General features: G+C 52.5%; 1 protein-coding gene across 5 annotated transcripts; it reads right to left on the reverse strand.

Annotated features, from left to right (window-relative positions):
• Positions 1-944: 944 nt before the first annotated feature.
• TMEM202 (transmembrane protein 202) lies at positions 945-17,126 on the reverse strand. 5 transcript variants are annotated; one of them, XM_070054714.1, is made up of 7 exons: positions 16,969-17,126; positions 16,492-16,747; positions 13,795-13,941; positions 12,966-13,097; positions 9,809-9,950; positions 5,226-5,363; positions 969-1,337 (listed from the first exon to the last, which is right to left on the reverse strand). In XM_070054714.1, exons 1-6 carry the CDS (start codon positions 17,059-17,061, stop codon positions 5,258-5,260), a joined length of 876 nt encoding a protein of 291 aa, XP_069910815.1. In that variant the 5' UTR covers positions 17,062-17,126; the 3' UTR covers positions 969-1,337; positions 5,226-5,257. The 5 variants fall into 5 exon arrangements, with proteins under 5 accessions (XP_069910816.1, XP_069910815.1, XP_051678281.2 ...); XM_070054715.1 differs by lacking the exon at positions 13,795-13,941 and having other exon boundaries at positions 945-1,337; XM_051822321.2 differs by lacking the exons at positions 969-1,337; positions 5,226-5,363 and having other exon boundaries at positions 9,818-9,950; positions 13,749-13,941.
• Positions 17,127-18,200: the final 1,074 nt, after the last annotated feature.

Below are 18,200 nucleotides of genomic sequence, written 5' to 3' on the forward strand. Positions count from 1 at the left end.
CCCTTTGTTCCTGAAGATAGAACTTAAGAATATGAATGCTGTGCCAATTTACTCCTCCATAGAGATGGCCTTTGTAAGTCGTAGAACCAAGTTTAGGTGCCCACCCCAAGACAAAAATGAACTCTCTTGGGGCCGGCGCTGTGGTGCAGTGCGTTAACACCCTGGCCTGAAGCGCTGGCATCCCATATGGACGCCAGTTCGAGTCCCGGCTGCTTTACTTCCAATCCAGCTCTCTACTATGGCCTGGGAAAGCAGTAGAAGATGGCCCAAGTGCTTGGGCTCCTGTACCCACATGCAAGACCTGGAAGAAGCTCCTGGCTCCTGACTTCGGATTGGTGCAGCTCCAGCCATTGCAGCTAATTGGGGAGTGAACCAGCGGATGGAAGATCTCTCTCTGCCTCTCCTCTTTCTGTATAACTCTGACTTTCAAATAAATAAATAAACCTTTTTTTAAAAAAAATGAACTCTCCTGGCCTCTGTGCCAAGAACCTGACAGAGGGGCCGGCGCCACAGCTTACTAGGCTAATCCTCTGCCTTGCGGCGCCGGCACACCAGGTTCTAGTCCTGGTCGGGGCGCCGGATTCTGTCCCGGTTGCCCCTCTTCCAAGGCCAGCTCTCTGCTGTGGCCAGGGAGTGCAGTGGAGGATGGCCCAGGTGCTTGGGCCCTGCACCCCATGGGAAACCAGGAAAAGCACCTGGCTCCTGGCTCCTGCCATCGGATCAGCGCGGTGCGCCGGCCGCAGCACGCCGGCCGCGGCGGCCATTGGAGGGTGAACCAACGGCAAAGGAAGACCTTTCTCTCTGTCTCTCTCTCTCACTGTCCACTCTGCCTGTCAAAAAAAAAAAAAAAAAAAAAAAAAAAAAAAAAAAAAAAAAAAAACCCTGACAGAGGTCTCCAATGCACAAAGAACACGGAAGGAACTGGATCCTTACCGAGCGGCCGGGGACCGTGTTCAGCAGCCGCGAGAGCTCAGCCTGGCACACCCCCGTGCTCCTGGAGGTGAGTCTCCCCCAGGTCGGGCGTTCAGCGAGGTCGCAGCTGCGGCCATAGCTCCTTGCTGTCTCTGTGGGAGATCCTGAGCTGGAACGCCGCTAAGCTACGCCAGAGTCTGACGCACAGATGCTCTGAGATAGCGGTTGTTGACGTTGCTGCCTTTGACTTGAAGTCTTTGCTCCAACCAAAATCAAAATTCCTCCCTAAGTGATCAACTGTTCAGCAGGCAGCAGACTACATGCCACCATGGCACTTCGCTCTTCTCCATAGACAGCCAGGGCCTGTCTTCTGTCTGAGTTACACAGGATGGAGGCCATTTCTCTTGTGTTCACCACGACTATGCCTGGAATACAGTTTGGAATAACTAGAAGGCATACAATAAGTGAGGTAAACATTTCCTCTGCTTTCCCCAGGCACCCTTTCTATCAAGTTAGATCCTCACCCTACGTCATGTATCAAAATCAAATCAAGACAGATATTTATGAAGAAAAAAACCATAAAACTAAGAAGAATCTTGGTGAAGCATCTAGGAGTGGGAAAAGCTTTACCAAGGATAGCAGCAAAGGGGGACATCTATACAGCAGGAGAATTGGCAGGTACGGTGACGTTACGGAAGCTGCCTTCTGCAAACCAGCACTGTAAGTAAGAGGCAGAGGCAGAGGCTCGCCACTGTGGCTTAGCAGGTCAAGCCACCTCCTGCAGCGCTGGTATTCCATGTGGGCATGGGTTCAAGTCCTGGCTGCTGCACTTCCAATCCAGCTCCCTGCTATTGCATGGGAAAGCACCATAAGATGGTCCCAAGAGCTTGGGCCCCTGTACCCACGTGGAAGACCTGGAGGAGGCTCCAGGCTCTTGGCTTCATCCTGGCTCAGTCCACTGTCGTAACTATTCAAGGAGTGAACCAGAAGATGGAAGATTCTCTCTCTCTCTCTCTCTCTCTAACTCTGCCTTTCAAATTAAAAAAAATTAATGAAAAACATATTTTTAAATCCATGCATAGTTTTTCCATAATAATCATTTTCCATGAACTTTTTGAAGACCCCCGTATTGGGGCATTTGTACTTATAAAAGCAGAAAGAAAGCCAGTTAAGAGTACTTTTTAAACTTGAGTTTTATTTGTAAAAACTTGCCCACTGTAAGCATACAATTCAATGATTTCTGATTAATTGTGCAACCACCACACTTCAGTTAAGTGGAGTTTTCTTCCTTTTATTGTCTTCTGCTTCTACACTAGAAATATAAACATGCTAGTTTTATCTTGTATTATTTTTAAAATGTATTTATTTGAAAGGCAGAGTGGCGGAGGAGGCGAGAGATCTTCCATCCACTGCTTCATTCCCCAAATGGCCACAGCGGCCAGGGCTGGGCTGGACTGGAACCTGGAGCTCTTAACTCCATCAGGGTCTCCCACTTCAGTGCCAGGGCCCAAGTGTAGGGCCGTTATCTGCTGCCTTGACAGGTGCATTAGTAGGAACCTGTATCGCAGCAGAGCAGCCAGAACTTGAACCAGCACTCGGATATGCAATACAGGCGTCGCAAATGGTGGCCCAATCCACCACGAAACAACACTGGCCCCATCAATCTGTTCACTGTAAATGTCGACTTTTCCTCTCACTGTGGACTTCTCAAAAAGAGAGAGAGACAAAATGTGACATGTCACAGCAATTAAAACCGTACTTGAAAGACGGGCCACAGAACAGAAAGATAATAGCAGTGACACTTTAAATCTTGTAGAGAGGTGAAATTCCACAAAGACTGGAGCACCTGCCTTCCCTGTGCGTAAGGCGCCTCTCTGCAAGGGCGCTTTATTGTCTTAGCCCTCCTGGCCTCTTCCTCCGACCTTTAACTTATTTCAGTTTAAAGGAATGTAGGGGCTGGCACTGTGGTGTACTGGGTAAAGCCACCACCTGCAGTGCTGGATCCCATATGGGTGCTGGTTCCAACTGCTCCACTTCTGATCCAGCTCTCTGCTACGGCCTGGGAAAGCAACAGAAGCATAGCCCAAGTCCTTGGACCCCTACACCTGCATGGGAGACCCAGAGGATGCTCCTGGCTCCTGGCTTCGGATTGGTGCATGAACGTGAATTCAAGGAATAAATAAGGGGGCAGTGACTGTGACACAGTGAGTAAAGCTGCTGCCTGCAAAGCCAGCATCTCCTGTGAGCGCCAGTTTTGTGTCCTTGGCTGCTCTGCTTCAGATCCAGCTCTCTGCTAACAATGCCTGGGAAGGCAGCAGAAGATGGCCCAAGTGTTTGGGCCCCTGCCACCCACGTGGAAGACCTAGATGGAGCTCCTGGCTCCTGGCTATGGTGGCCATTTGGAGAGTAAACCAGCAGATAGAAGATCTGTTTCTCTCTCCCCCTCTCTCTGTAAATATGCCTTTCAAATAAATCTTTTTTTATTTTTTATTTTATTTTATTTTATTTTATTGGCAGGCAGAGTGGACAGTGAGAGAGAGAGAGACAGAGAGAAAGGTCTTCCTTTGCCATTGGTTCACCCTCCAATGGCCGCTGTGGCCAGCGCGCTGCGGCCGGCACACCGCGCTGATCCGATGGCAGGAGCCAGGTACTTATCCTGGTCTCCCATGGGGTGCAGGGCCCAAGCACTTGGGCCATCCTCCACTGCACTCCCTGGCCACAGCAGAGAGCTGGCCTGGAAGAGGGGCAACCGGGACAGAATCCAGTTCCCCTACTGGGACTAGAACCCGGTGTGCTGGCGGCACAAGGCAGAGGATTAGCCTAGTGAGCCCCGGCGCCGGCCAAATAAATCTTTTTTAAAGAATAATTTATGTATTTGAAAGGCATAGTTACAGAAAGAGAGAAAGAGATGTCTTCCATCTGCTGGTTCACTCCCCAAATGGCAGCAATGGCCAGAGCTGGGCCAATCTGAAGCCAGGAGCTTCTTCCAAGACTCCCATGAGGATACAGGGACCCAAGGACTTGGACCATCTTCTACTGCTTTCCCAGGCCATAGCAGAGAGCTGGATTGGAAGTGAAGCAGCTGGGACTCCAACTGGTATCCACATGGGATGCTGGTACTGCAGGCAGTGGCTTTACCTGCTTGCCACAGCGCTGGCCCCCAAATAAGCAAATAAATCTTAACAAAAAAGAAAGAAAGGGGCCGGCGCCGCGGCTCACTTGGCTAATCCTCTGCCTGCGGCACCGGCACACTGGGTTCTAGTCCCGGTCAGGGCGCCGGATTCTGTCCCGATTGCCCCTCTTCCAGGCCAGCTCTCTGCTGTGGCCCGGGAGTGCAGTGCAGGATGGCCTAAGTACTTGGGCCCTGCACCCCGTGGGAGACCAGGAAGAAGCACCTGGCTCCTGCCTTGGGATCGGTGCTGTGTGCCGGCTGTAGCGGCCATTGGGGAGTGAAAGGAAGACCTCTCTCTCTCTCTCTCACTGTCTAACTCTGCCTGTGAAAAAAAGAAAGAAAGGAAAGAAGGAAGGAAGGAAGGAAGGAAGGAAGGAAGGAAGGAAGGAAGGAAGGAAGGAAGGAAGGAAGGAGGGAGAATATAAGACAGTAAAAATGCTAATGGAATGCTGCTTCTCCAAAGATCAACATGTAATAACAAGTTGCATATAGGAAGCTATGTGCTATGTACAAAATAAAAAACACTTTCTGTGTTAAGCAAAAGCACATTTACCAACTTTAACTGTCCTTTTTTTAAAAAAAGAGATTTATTTTATTTATTCATTTGAAAGGCAGAGTTACAGAGAGGCAGAGGCAGAGGTAGAGAGAGAGGTCTTCCATCTGCTGGTTCACTCTCCAGATGGCCACAATGGCCGGAGCTGTGCCGATCCGAAGCCAGGAGCTTCTTCTGGGTCTCCCACGTGGGTGCAGGGGCCCAAGCATTTGGACCACCTTCTACTGCTTTCCCAGGCCATAGCAGAGAGCTGGGTCTCAAACCAATGCCCATATGGGATGCTGGCACTGCAGGCAGCGGTTTAACCCAATATGCTACAGTGCCAGCCCCTCAAATGTCTTTTGCTATCACTGAGATTAGATCTGAAAATGTCAGAAAAAGCATGGTGAGATTTGAAATTTTCTACAAGCCTTGTGCTCTCGAATACATTTTGCTTTACAAATATAGAACATAATGAAATACACATATGCCTGTGTTTCGCTGTTACTATGTAAACCAGTGCTTGAATTTGGATTCTAAATACACTGTGGTGCAGGAGGTTAAGCCTCCCTTTGAGGGAAGGAATTCTGGGACTTCATCATGCTGTACCTGAGATGAAACAGACGGTGAAATTGTCCAGATCAGTGCAAGCCTTGTCTGCCAGCCCCTTGATGCTGAGCCAGATGCTTGCGATGAGGATGAGGAGGGCAGAGATGAGGAAGAAGGCCCTGGAGAGCTGGAGGTAGCCTGCCAGGGGAGGGAAAGAAGGGATGTGTCTGCAGCACAGGCTACCTGCTCTGAGAGACGAGGGGGAGCCAGCGTGGGGGCAAACGGAGACAGAGCCTGTGGTCGCCTCCCACATAGCAGACTCAGAGTAAGCCCCTGGGTGAGGGGCTTCCCAGGCACCATGAAGACCCCCCCCCCCTTTTTTTTTTTTTTTTTTTGACAGGCAGAGTGGACAGTGAGAGAGAGAGAAAGAGAGAAAGGTCTTCCTTTGCCGTTAGTTCACCCTCCAGTGCACCGTGCTGATCCAATGGCAGGAGCCAGGTGCTTCTCCTGGTCTCCCATGGGGTGCAGGGCCCAAGCACTTGGGCCATCCTCCGCTGCACTCCCTGGCCACAGCAGAGAGCTGGCCTGGAAGAGGGGCAACCGGGACAGAATCCGGCGCCCCGACCGGGACTAGAACCTGGTGTGCCAGCGCCGCAAGGTGGAGGATTAGCCTAGTGAGCCGCGGTGCCGGCCTAGACCCCTTTTTCATCTCCTCCTTGCCTGCTGGAGTCCTGTTAACAAGGGAATAAACAGCTTATTCCACAACGAGAGAAAAGTTGGCATTATAACTAGTACCTTGAGAGGTCGCTTAAGGTAGGGTATGAGGTGACATCCATGCTAAGGTTGAATGACCTATATCCCTCCCTCTGTGGAAACGTTAAGAGAAAGCTTGAGGCATGAGGCATCAGTTTCAGTAATGAAGGGGCTGTGGCTTTTACGCACTGGGGACGTCTCAAGTCCCTTTGGGGGACTGACCCTACATGGCTGAGAATCAGCAGGGGAGAGTGGAGTGGGCTGCAGGCTATGGAGAGGGCGTGTGGAGCTCTGAGGATTGCAGCCAAAGGAGAGTCTGGAGTTTAGGTAGCACTTACAGGGGGCTGTCAGTGTGTGGCCACAGCAAAGGCTGTGGTGCACACGGTCCAGTCCAGAGCCCACAGGGGCACAGGCAGAGCGGCGGCACGAGGAGGAAGCCCAGGGAGCTGGCACCTTTGCGGATGAAGTGCTGCGTCCTCTCCGGACGGACGAGACCTGGCCCCGTACCATACCGGAGGGAAAGCCTTGCCCTCTCCCCTTGGGGCAGGGGGTGTGTGTGTGTGTGCGCGTGTGTGTGTGTGGCTTTCTCCTCTTGTACCAGTCTCTGACTGATTCTATTTGTTAACATTAACTTGTTTTATTTTGAGATAACTTTTTTAACGATTGATTTTATTTCTTGGCAAGGCAGAATGGCAGACCGTGGCCTTGCCTTCCCCGCTTCCCGTCCTAGAGCCTGGCAGAGCCGTGGGACCCATCTGCTCACCGGTCCCACCGCAGACCCCGCAGGAGTTTCCAGGTAGCCTGGGGGCGGCTGCAACCCCTCACCTGCAGAGAGCAGGTGACCTCTCCTGGGCCCTTTACTTGCCTCCCCTGCCACACCCGCCCAGTCACAAAGCATCCTGCCAGTTGCACCGCCCGGAAGCTTTCAAACCCATCTTGAGTTTCTGCCCCCACTGCCTTAGAGCAGCTGCTGTCTTCTCGGCCCGGGTTCCGGCCACAGCTTTCTTTCTTTCTTTTTTTTTTTTTAATTTTATTTATTATTTATTTATTTGACAGAGTTAGTGAGAGAGAGAGAGAGAGAGAGAGAGAGACTAACTCCCGTCTACTGGTTAAATCCCCAAACACAACAGCTGTGGCTGGGCCAAGCTGAAGCTGCCTTCCAGGGTCTGCATCAACAGGAAGCCAGAATCAAGAGCAGAGCTGAGATTTGAACCCAGGTGCTCTGCTGTGGGTTGGGGGAGCTTCATTTTCATTGTAAGCAATTTTTTTTCATATAATATTTTGAAATCATTTCTACTTGCATTCACTAAAAGGAAAAATAGCTTCTATAATAAAGTAATACTGAAATATGAGCAACAGGGACAGGCATTTGGCCTAACAGTTGACTTTTATTAAAATGACCATGTCCCATATCAGAGGGCCTTGGTTCAGAGAACAGATGGAAGTTCCTTGTCTCTCTCTGTCTCTCTCTCTCCCCCTCGACCTCTCTCAAATAAATAAAACACATAAATAAAGTTTAAAATATATTTAAAAAGACACAGAAGTACAAGGGAAAAAGGCAAAAGTGTAAAATCATGGGTGATTTAACACAGAAAAACATAAAACAGAGCAGTAAAAAAGTGGATATAGGAGCCAGCATTGTGGCATCATGGGTTAAGCTCATGCTTGCAGCACCGGCATCCCATGTGAGCACAGGTTCAAGTCCCGGCTGCTCCACTTCTGATCCAGCTCCCTGCTAATGCGCCTGGGAAAGCAGTGGAAAATGACCCAAGTCCTTGGGCCCCTGCACCCACATGGGAGACCTGGAAGAAACTTCGGCCTGGCCTAGTCCCTGCTCTTGCAGCCATTTGGGAAGTGAATCAGTAGATGCAAAAATCTCTCTCTCCTCAGTCATGTTGCCTTTCAAATAAATAAATAAATCTTAAAAAGGGGAGGAGCGAGGAAAGGTAGCCTCTGCCCCTAACACTGGCAACATTCATGACACCACCGCCTCTTCTCCCCACATAGCCCAGGCCTTCCGCTTTCTTTCTTTCTTTTTTTACAGGCAGAGTTAGAGAGAGAGAGAGAGAGAGAGAGAGGAGAGAGAGAGAGAGAAAGAGAGAAAGGTCTTCCTTTTCCATTGGTTCACCCCCCAAATGGCTGCTACGGCCGGCACTGTGCTGATCCAAAGCCAGGAGCCAGGTGCTTCTTCCTGGTCTCCCATGCAGGTGCAGGGCCCAAGCACTTGGGCCATCCTCCACTGCACTCCCGGACCAGAGCAGAGAGCTGGACTGGAAGAGGGGCAACCGGGACAGAATCCAGCGCCCCAACTGGACTAGAACTCGGGGTGCCGGCACCGCAGGCGGAGGATTAGCCAAATGAGCCACAACGCCAGCCTTGTTTTTCTTTTTAAAAAATGATTTACTTATTTGAAAGGCAGAGGCAGAGAGAGGCAGAGGAGACAGAGAGGTCTTCTATCCACCGGTTCACTCCCCAGATGGCTGCAATGACCAAAGCTGGGCTGATCCAAAGCCAGGAGCCAGGAGCTTCTTCCGGGTCTTCTACATGGATCCAGGAGCCCAAGGACTTGGGCCATCTTCTACTGCTTTCCCAGGCCACAGCAGAGATGGATGGAAAGTAGAGCAGCCAGGACTTGAACCAGTGCCCACATGGGATGCCAGCACTGCAGGCGGCAGCTTTACCCGCTACACCACAGCGCCGGCCCACTTGTTTTCCAGCTTCTGGCCTCACTCAGATCTGCCCCCTTCCCCTGCACTTAAAATCCCTCACGGTCATCAGTGTTCACTATCTTATCACCGGAGTCGTGTAATTCAGGTGTGCAAACCAAAGCGTAAAGACTGTGAACACGATGAGTGCTTTGCTAGTCAATGTGTGGGGCAGAGCCGGGTGCGATGGGGACCCAGGAGGGGCCGAGGCCCCCAGACCCGCCTGTTACACTCACAGCGGCTTCTGGAAGGCGGTGCAGGAGGTAAGGCGGCACCAAATCGCCTGCAAGCACAGACGGGAACTTTCTTTTTCTTAATTTTTATTTATGTATTTTCATATTATTTGAAAGACAGAGAAGTAAAGAGAGAGAGAGAGAGAGAGAGAGAGAGCGAGCGAGAGCGAGCTCCCATCTGCTGGCTCACTCCCCAAACGCCCACAACAGCCAGGGCTGGGCCAGCCGAAGCCTAGAGCATGGAACGCAATCTGGGTCTCCCACGGAGGTGGCAGGGAGCTAAGTACGGGAGCCATCACCTGTTGCTTCAGAAGCCGGATCAGAACTGGAGATGAGACCCAAACCCAGCCGCTGATACGGGCTGTGGGCAACCCAGCTGTGCCAAACGCCTGTTCCAAGAAGAATTTTCTAAGTCAGGCGCAAACAAGGTGCATGTATGTGTGTGTGTGTGTCTGGGTGTGGGTGCACCCACATGAGCTACCCACAGGAGTAAAGCAGAAGCGTTAACCTACAGGCCTTCCAGTTACCACATGAGGATGATGGGAATTACGGCTCAGTGACCTGAACGCTAAGAACTCCCTAAGTGCTCTGTTTATTTCTGCTTTCCACAGGGCTGCCCGTGTGTTTCAAAGTTAAACTCAAAGGACCAAAAGCTTATCTTGAAGAGCACGGAGAGGAGAAGCTGGAGCCGGCAGCCACGCCATGGCCAGGCTCAGAGGAGAGTGCCTCAGCCCTGGAGCCCCCGCGGCCGCTACTGGAGGTGCACAGGCAAGCTGAGTGTTAGGGACCTTCTCCGTGGAATCTGGGCTGTGTCTGAAAGGTGTACTTGGTCATCAAAAGACCTACGTGATGGCCAGAAACCACCACTACCTGCGCCATTGCTTGGTTGTTGTTGTTGTTTTTAAGGTTTTTTTTTTTATTTTTTGTTTATTCGAAAGACAGGGATAGATACCTTCCATCTGCTGGTCCACTCCCCAGATGCCACAACAGCGGAGGCTGAGCCAGGCTAGAACTCCATCTGGGTCTCATAGGTGTCAGGGACCCGAGTACCGGAGCCGTCACCAGCTGCCTCCCAGGGTCACAGTAGCAGGAAGCTGAAGCAGAAGCACAGCAGGGTCTCCAGTATGGGATACGGGCACCCCATGTGGTGTCTTAACCACTGCGCCACAACATCTTACCCCAGGTGTTCTTTTTCTTTTTATTTACTTGAAAGACAGTTACAGAAAGAGGTAGATATAGATATAGAGAGAGGTCTTCCATCTGCTGGTTCAGTCCCCAAATGGCTGCAATGGCTGGAACTGAGCCAATCCGAAGCCAGGATCCAGGAGCTTCTTCTAGGTCTCCCACGTGGGTGCAGGGGCCAAGCACTTGGGCCATCTTCTACTGCTTTCCCAGGCCACAGCAGAGAGCTGGCTTAGAAGTGGAGCAGCTGGGACTAGAACCAGCACCCATATGGGTTGCAAGCACTGCAGACTGGGGCTTTAGCCCACTGTGCCACGGTGCTGGCCCCGCCCCAAGTTTTATAGTATATATAAAGCACGGCTTTCAACTTGAAGAAAACCACACACACACACACACACACTCACTCACAAACACGCACATACACAAACGTGCACGCACACACGCCTACGTGGGAGCTTCAGAAGTTGATGGAAATTTCTCATGAACACATATGCTGAAGGAAGCCCTTCTGGCTCAGTAAAATGGAACTGATGCTTACGGAGTGAGAGTCACAGGACGATGAGGTTGGCCTGGTGCTTAGACGCCCGCATCCCACATCAAAGCATCGGCACCAAGGCCGAGCTCCAGCTCCCGACTCCCGCTCCCCACTAACGTGCATCCTGGGAGGGAGCAGGGAGGATTCAGGCATTTGGGTCCCTGCCACCCAACTGTGGCAGACTCGGTTCCTAGCTCCCAGCTTCCTTACCGATCCAGCTCAGCTGATGTGGGCATTTTGAGTAGGAACCAGTGGGTGGGCGCTCCCTCTGTCTGTCTGTCTCTTTCCATCTCTCTGCCTCTCAAATAACTTTTAAAATAAATTTTTGAGGCCGGCGCCGCGGCTCACTAGGCTAATCCTCCGCCTAGCGGCGCCAGCACACCAGGTTCTAGTCCCGGTCGGGGTGCTGGATTCTGTCCCACTTGCCCCTCTTCCAGGCCAACTCTCTGCTGTGGCCAGGGAGTGCAGTGGAGGATGGCCCAGGTGCTTGGGCCCTGCACCCCATGGGAGACCAGGAAAAGCACCTGGCTCCTGGCTCCTGCCATCAGATCAGCGCGGTGTGCTGGCTGCAGAGTGCCGGCCGCAGCGGCCATTGGAGGGTGAACCAACGGCAAAGGAAGACCTTTCTTTCTGTCTCTCACTGTCCACTCTGCCTGTCAAAAAGTAAAAAAAAAATAATAAAATAAAAATAAAAAAATAAATTTTTGAAACAAATTTTAAAAGATGGCATCTGTGGCCCCCTCCCCAGGAAAAAAGTCAGAGAGAGAAGCACTGTGTAGAATGGGGGCCCAGTGCAGGTGTCTCCCAGCCTAGGGAGACTTGCAGACTGCAAGGTTTCCAGGCAACAAATCCTCACAGGAGACCTGGCCTCATGGGTTCCCCAGAGGCCACAGCTCCCCTGGGTAGGAGATACCATCTCCGTTGCCATTTATCCCATTTCTGGGAAAGGTTTCCAATGCAGAATCCGCAGTCGTGTCCAAGTGCCTTCCACCCTGATTACATATGTGAAGCCACACACAGTAAAGAAAGTTCCAGACAGGGCCGGTCGGCTCTCCTCACCACGGGCCCTGCTGGTGCATGATCCCCGGTGTCCACGCACCCCATCTACCTTCTCTCCCTCACGACCCTAACCTCTTCTAGAAATTTTATCTCGAGTGGATTTTCACTGTTTTCCTCGTGGCCATCACACACATTTTGGGTTGAACATGCACATAAGACATTTTATCAGCTTTAATGCTGTCTCCTTCAGTGACATGGACATGATATTGGTAAGGTTTTCGAGAATTTGCACAATCATTGCCAACTCCGCTTCTCCCCCATTTGTAAGACCACCGGCAGAGAAGTGTTTCTGCTGCCGCCTCGGTTCCGTACTTGGTCGTTTGCTTGATTTTTTTCTTTTTTCTTACGAAGAATCTGACTCCTCGTCTTCAGCAAGCTCCTCTGTTGTCACTGGACCAATCCCCAGCCGCGAGGCCTCTACTGGTTCAGGCACAGCGGCGCTTTGGTCAGAGGGAAGAACCATGAGAGATATGTAGTTGAGAAAAGAGATGATCCCTAGGAAAGAGGAGAGTTGGAGGAGAGGGTCCACATAGAGATGGTCATTCCGGTCTTTTTATCATTTTATATATTTTTATATATTTTTATCATTAGTCATTCTTTTAAAGATTTTTTGAAAAAAGAGTATTTGAAAGGCAAAGTTACAGAGAGTGGGGGGAGAGAGAAATTCACATCCATACCCCCCCCCCCCACAGAGAGAGAGAGAGAGAGAGATTGATTTTCCATCTGCTGGTTCACTCCCCAGATGGTCACAATGGCTGGCACAGGGACAGGTCAAAGCTAGGAGCCTGGAACTCTGTCTGGGCCTCCCACATGGGTGACAGGCGCCCAAGGACTTGGGCCGTCTTCTTCTGCTTTCCCAAGTGCGTCAGCAGGGAGCTGGATTGGAAGTGACGCAGCTGAGATGGGAACGGAACCGGCTCTCTCACTGCAGGCAGTGACTTAACCCACAGCACCACAACGCCAGCTTGGCCATCATTTCATACCTGGGGCCGAGGCGTCTCCTCAGTGAGGCTGCGTCCCCCCAACACAGCCACTTCACCCGCCTGTGCTCTCACTACATTTTGGGATTTCCCAGACTGCTTAGAATAACACCGGCACCTCCTGGATTCAAGCGCCGTTCTACTATTTTCTGGGTGTTATTCATCCAGTCCATGCCTCATCCGCCGCTAGAAGAGGCTGCTAATCCAGGTTCCGAGTTTAAAATCCGTGCTTCCTCCCCCATGCCATACAGATGTGCTGAGGGGGGTGGCCGGGACGCCCGCGCCTCCCAGACCCTACCTCCCTCCCTTGCCCGAGCCACTTCCCCTTCCGTGCCTGCGCAGGGCCGACTCACCAGCAGACGTGTACAAGAAGTCTCCCCACCAGTTCAGGTGGTAAGTCCACAAGAAATCTGGCTCCATGGCGTCCTTGGAGTGCCAGCTCACCTGCTCCAGAAACAGGCCGAGGCACAACAGCAAGCAGGCAGCTGGGGTGAGAGGGAAAGCGGCCACACCCTGTCAGCCTGTGGGGTCTGCCTCGACCAGCACCCCTGCCGCTGATTCCGCCTGCAGAACCCAAACACGTGGCCAGGACAACAGGGGCAAACTGTTTTTTGTTTTTTTTTTTTTTTTTTTTTTTTTTGACAGGCAGAGTGGACAGTGAGAGAGAGAGAGACAGAGAGAAAGGTCTTCCTTTGCCGTTGGTTCACCCTCCAATGGCTGCCTCGGCCAGCGCGCTGCGGCCGGCGCACCGCACTGATCCAATGGCAGGAGCCAGGTGCTTCTCCTGGTCTCCCATGGGGTGCAGGGCCCAAGCACCTGGGCCATCCTCCACTGCACTCCCGGGCCACAGCAGAGAGCTGGCCTGGAAGAGGGGCAACCGGGACAGAATCCGGCGCCCCGACCAGGACTAGAACCTGGTGTGCCGGCGCCGCTAGGCGGAGGATTAGCCTAGTGAGCCGCGGCGCCGGCCCAAACTGGGGATTGACCAGCAGAGAGCCAGGAAGGGGCCTCCACCGTGCTGAGGCCGCTAAGGTGTGTTGTCTACAGATACAGGGCAGGGGGCTGGCAGCGTGGTCCCGTGCTGAAAGAGCAGAGCCAAGGAGGAGCGCTGAAGTCCCACTGGGGAATGTTGTTACCTTGGCTGTGTCAGCCGCGTGTCACCCTGCCGGTCTAGCTCTGTACCTGAGGCGAAGCTGAGCAAGGATAGCTTCAGATCCAAGTTGGAGACAATTCCCCTTCCAGGGAGGCAAGAGTATAAGAGCCAGCCAAGGCCAGTGAGGGTGGTGAGCATGGAGATGATGGAGGCGGCCCTGGAAAACTGGAGGTAATCTGCAAGGAGAGGGGAGCAAAGCTCGGTCCGTGCAGCGTTAGGGGCCGCCCTTCGGAAGCTGCGTGGCCGCAACAGGGGAGGAAGCTGCACTTGCAGCAAGCACAGCGTCTGTCACAAACCAGGACCCTCGTGGCTATGCAGGCAAAGTCTCCACTGTGAACCTCCAGGCCCTAGAAAACCACTCCTAGGCACTCTAACTCCGGCTGACCAGCCTATCAGAGGCGTGGCCAACATGAAGCTTTTCTTGGGGCCGGCGCTGTGGTGTAGCAGGTAAAGCTGCTGCCTGCAGTGCCAGAATCCCATAAGGGTGCCAGTTTGTGTCCCAGTTGCTCCACTTCCGATCCAGCTCTCTGCTATGGCCTGGGAAAGCAGTAGAAGATGGCCCAGGTCCTTGGGGCCCTGCACCCACGTGGGAGACCTGGAAGAAGCTCCTGGCTCTTAAGGCTTCGGCCTAGCTCAGCCCTGGCCATTGCATCCATCTGGGGAATGAATCAACAGATGGAAGATCTCTCTCTCTACCTCTCTGTCTCTTCCTATCTCTTTCTCTCTGTAACCCTTTCAAATAAATGGATAAATCTAAAACAAACAAACAAAAAAAACTTCCCTTGTTTCTAATTCTTTTTTTCTTTCTTTTTTTTTTTTTTTTTTTTTTTTTTTTTTTGACAGGTAGAATGGACAGTGAGAGAGAGAGAGACAGAGAGAAAGGTCTTCCTTTGCCGTTGGTTCACCCTCCAATGGCTGCCTCGGCCGGCACACTGCGGCTGGTGCACCGCGCTGATCCAAAGGCAGGAGCCAGGTGCTTCTCCTGGTCTCCCATGCGGGTGCAGGGCCCAAGCACTTGGGCCATCCTCCACTGCACTCCCTGGCCACAGCAGAGAGCTGGCCTGGAAGAGGGGCAACCGGGACAGAATCCGGCGCCCCGACCGGGACTAGAACCTGGTGTGCCGGCGCCGCTAGGCGGAGGATTAGCCTAGTGAGCCGCAGAGCCGGCCCCCTTGTTTCTAATTCTACAAGTAATATAATCCAAAGAGGTATGAAGGACACCAGTCAGGACCCCGCTACCTCATGGCAACAATGGTTAGCATTCTCTTTTCTTTCCTTCTTATATTTTTCCTACCCACTAAATATACTGGATATAATACAAGATGTCATGTGGATTTTATTTGCTCCTTGAGATTAAAGGATAAGATTTTCCCCAGGAAGCTGTCGTAAAAATCACTTTTAATGACTACAAAATAGTCTCATACTCATATCCTTTGCTTAATCATTCACCCGTGGACTTGCAGCTTGCTTCTATTTGTTTTTTATCTTGCAGAAGCATAAGGCACGCACAGGACTCGCCAGCTGAGACTGAACAGATAAAGTCGCCCTTCCTTTACTTGCTGCCTTCTGGTTTCCGGCCCCTGTTTGCCAGACTGCAGGAATACAACGCCCCAGAAGTGTCTCCCCCACCCCCCCTTTCTTTTCACAGAGTGTCCCTCTGGGCCCAGCTCACACTTGTGCAAGCAGAGGTCCCGCCAAGTCCTGGCTCCACGCCCTCGCTCAGGCTCCACACGCCTCATCTGCCTCTGCCGCTTGGCTCCGGGTCCCTGCCTCCTCTGGCTCAGCTGCCGCCGACTGGATGATAAAGCAGTTGGGAGAGCAACACTGACCTCATTTATTGCTGCTGCACTCCTAACACAGAGTGGGTGCTTCCCTTAGCTTCCCTTCAATGCTTTACTGAAGGGGCTGGTGTTGTGGCGCCACGTGTTAAGCCCCCATCGTGATGCTGGCATCCCGTATCAGAGCACCGGCTTGAGGTCCTATCTGCTCCCCTTCTGATCTGGCTCCCTGTCTCGTCAGGTGTCTGGGCAGGCAGTGGAAGATGACCCGAGTGCTTGGGCCCCTGTTACCCACATGGGAGGTTCAGATTGAGTTCTGGGCTCAGCCCTGGCCATTGTGGACATTTGGGATTGAACCAGTAGATGGAACATCTCTTTCACTCTCCCTCTGTGTGTGTGTCTCTGTCTCTCTGCCTTTCAATTAAATAAATATTTTAAAATAAATAAAATAAAAACTTATTCTAAAATATTTTGTGTTGCATCTGCAGATTTATTCAAAGCTGCATAAAATTTGGACACAAGTAACTGACTCGACAAGTCTGGCGCTGGGACACCAAGCCCACGACAGACAAATGTTTATGTCCTTCTACTGCTAGCAGGCCACGTGGGCCCAGAAGGGCGGACCGACAGTCGGCATGACACCTGGCTTTGTCTCCCAGCCACGGGAGTCTGTCACTTCCCTCCGATTTCTGCAAACCACCTCAGAAAGCTGCGCAGTAGCACCTCACACACCACGCGTGCTCCTCCCACGGAGCCAAGAGGGCATCAGCTCATCATGGGGGGCAGGAGGAGAAAGGGGGACACCGAAGACCCCAACATAAAAGTGTCTCCATTCACGCTCCTCCGAGGCCCGCCCTGGATCTGGAGAGGAGAAGGCCGAGAGAGCTCGGGGGAAGGAAGAGGAAAGAGCGCTCTGGCCCCGTGTGGCACTGCGCTAGGGGCACTCACAGGGTGGCCTGGGCGTGTGGGTCCAGCACAGCTCGTGGCTGCACAGGGTCCAGAGTCCCGCGTAGAGCTCCGCACCGTCTCTGATCACCAGCAGCTGCACCCAGCTCAGGGGGCTCGTGCAGACGGCCACGAGGAAGCTGAAGCCGCAGAGGCTGCCGCAGAACATCCGGATGTAGGTGTGTGTCTGGTGCACGTTTTGCTGCCGCCGCTGGGGAGGCATCGAGGCCCCCGGGTGTTTGTTGGTGGGCAGCGTAGGCTACAAGGATGAGGGAAAGGTTGCCCACTCGCGAAGGCACCCCCAGACTCCCAGGGCCTTCTACTCTTCACCTCGAGTGCCCCCATGTAGGGGTTCATTGGTGGGTGTCCTTTCCTGCCCTTTCTTCACAACACAGAGTGTGCAGGGCAGCTTCCTCCGTGCAGCCCAGCCGTGACCAAGTCCCCATCCTCCCACCTGGCGACAAGCAGGAGCCTGCTCACCTTTTGGTATGTCCGCTTCCCTTTTACTTTGGGAACCTCGGGGTTATAGAAGGTCATGACTACATTCTCGTTGCTCTCCATCTTGGTGGCCATTTTGCTGTCCAACTGCCACGGAATTTGTCCAGGCACCTCCTCGCACTTGCTGCCGGAACCTAAGGGGCGGGGGCATGTGGCACAGCTTCCATTCCTGTTTCACGTTTATTGTCCTGGTCAGACCAGGAAGACATGGCCCCATGTTACGCACGTGGACGTACGTGTGCTATTCCCCACCCTCTCCACTCCTTTACTAACTCCACGATTTTGTGGGATACACACCCACCTGAGACCGCCTACCCACCAAAGGATGGACTCAGAAGCGTGAAGGAAGCAGAAAGCCAGACGTTTATTGATTCGCGGACTCCAGGGTGCCGACCAGCAGGTGGAAGCAGGCACCTCCCTCAGAGACCAGCTCCTTTTATCCCTGTCCCATAGAGGTCCCTTCCCCCAGTTCCTCACTGGCTGAGCAGCTTGGAGGTACAATCAAAACCCCACATGGCACCTGAAGCATGGGAACGGGGCAGAGCGTTGTTGGACAGATTTAGGACAGGGAGCAGGGGAGTCACATTATGATAACAGCAAGGCTTCCAGACCTGAGTGAGAGGCAAGAGCACTTGTGTACCAGGCCTCCAGTGAAAACAGGTTACAGAACTGCTTAAGGTCGGCGCCGCGGCTCACTAGGCTAATCCTCCGTCTTGCGGCGCCAGCACACCGGGTTCTAGTCCCGACTGGGACGCCGGATTCTGTCCTGGTTGCCCCTCTTCCAGTCCAGCTCTCTGCTGTGGCCAGGGAGTGCAGTGGAGGATGGCCCAAGTGCTTGGGCCCTGTACCCCATGGGAGACCAGGAGAAGTACCTGGCTCCTGCCATCGGATCAGTGCAGTGTGCCGGCCGTGGCGGCCATTGGAGGGTGAACCAATGGCAAAGGAAGACCTTTCTCTCTGTCTCTCTCTCTCACTGTCCACTCTGCCTGTCAAAAAAAAAAAAAAAAAAAAAAAAGGCAAAAAACAGCCCATGGTTTACAGAGCAAGTTCAGGGTTGACCTACTTCGGGGTTTTTCCAATCCTCTGTCATACATGCTACTGAGGCCTGGAGTCACAGCTGCACTAAGGCTAAGTTCTTTTTTTTTTTTTTTTTTTTTTTTTTTTGACAGGCAGAGTGGACAGTGAGAGAGAGAGACAGAGAGAAAGGTCTTCCT

The sequence above is a fragment of the Oryctolagus cuniculus genome, chromosome 12, assembly GCF_964237555.1.
Source record: "Oryctolagus cuniculus chromosome 12, mOryCun1.1, whole genome shotgun sequence".
Classification (NCBI taxonomy): Eukaryota; Metazoa; Chordata; class Mammalia; order Lagomorpha; family Leporidae; genus Oryctolagus; species Oryctolagus cuniculus.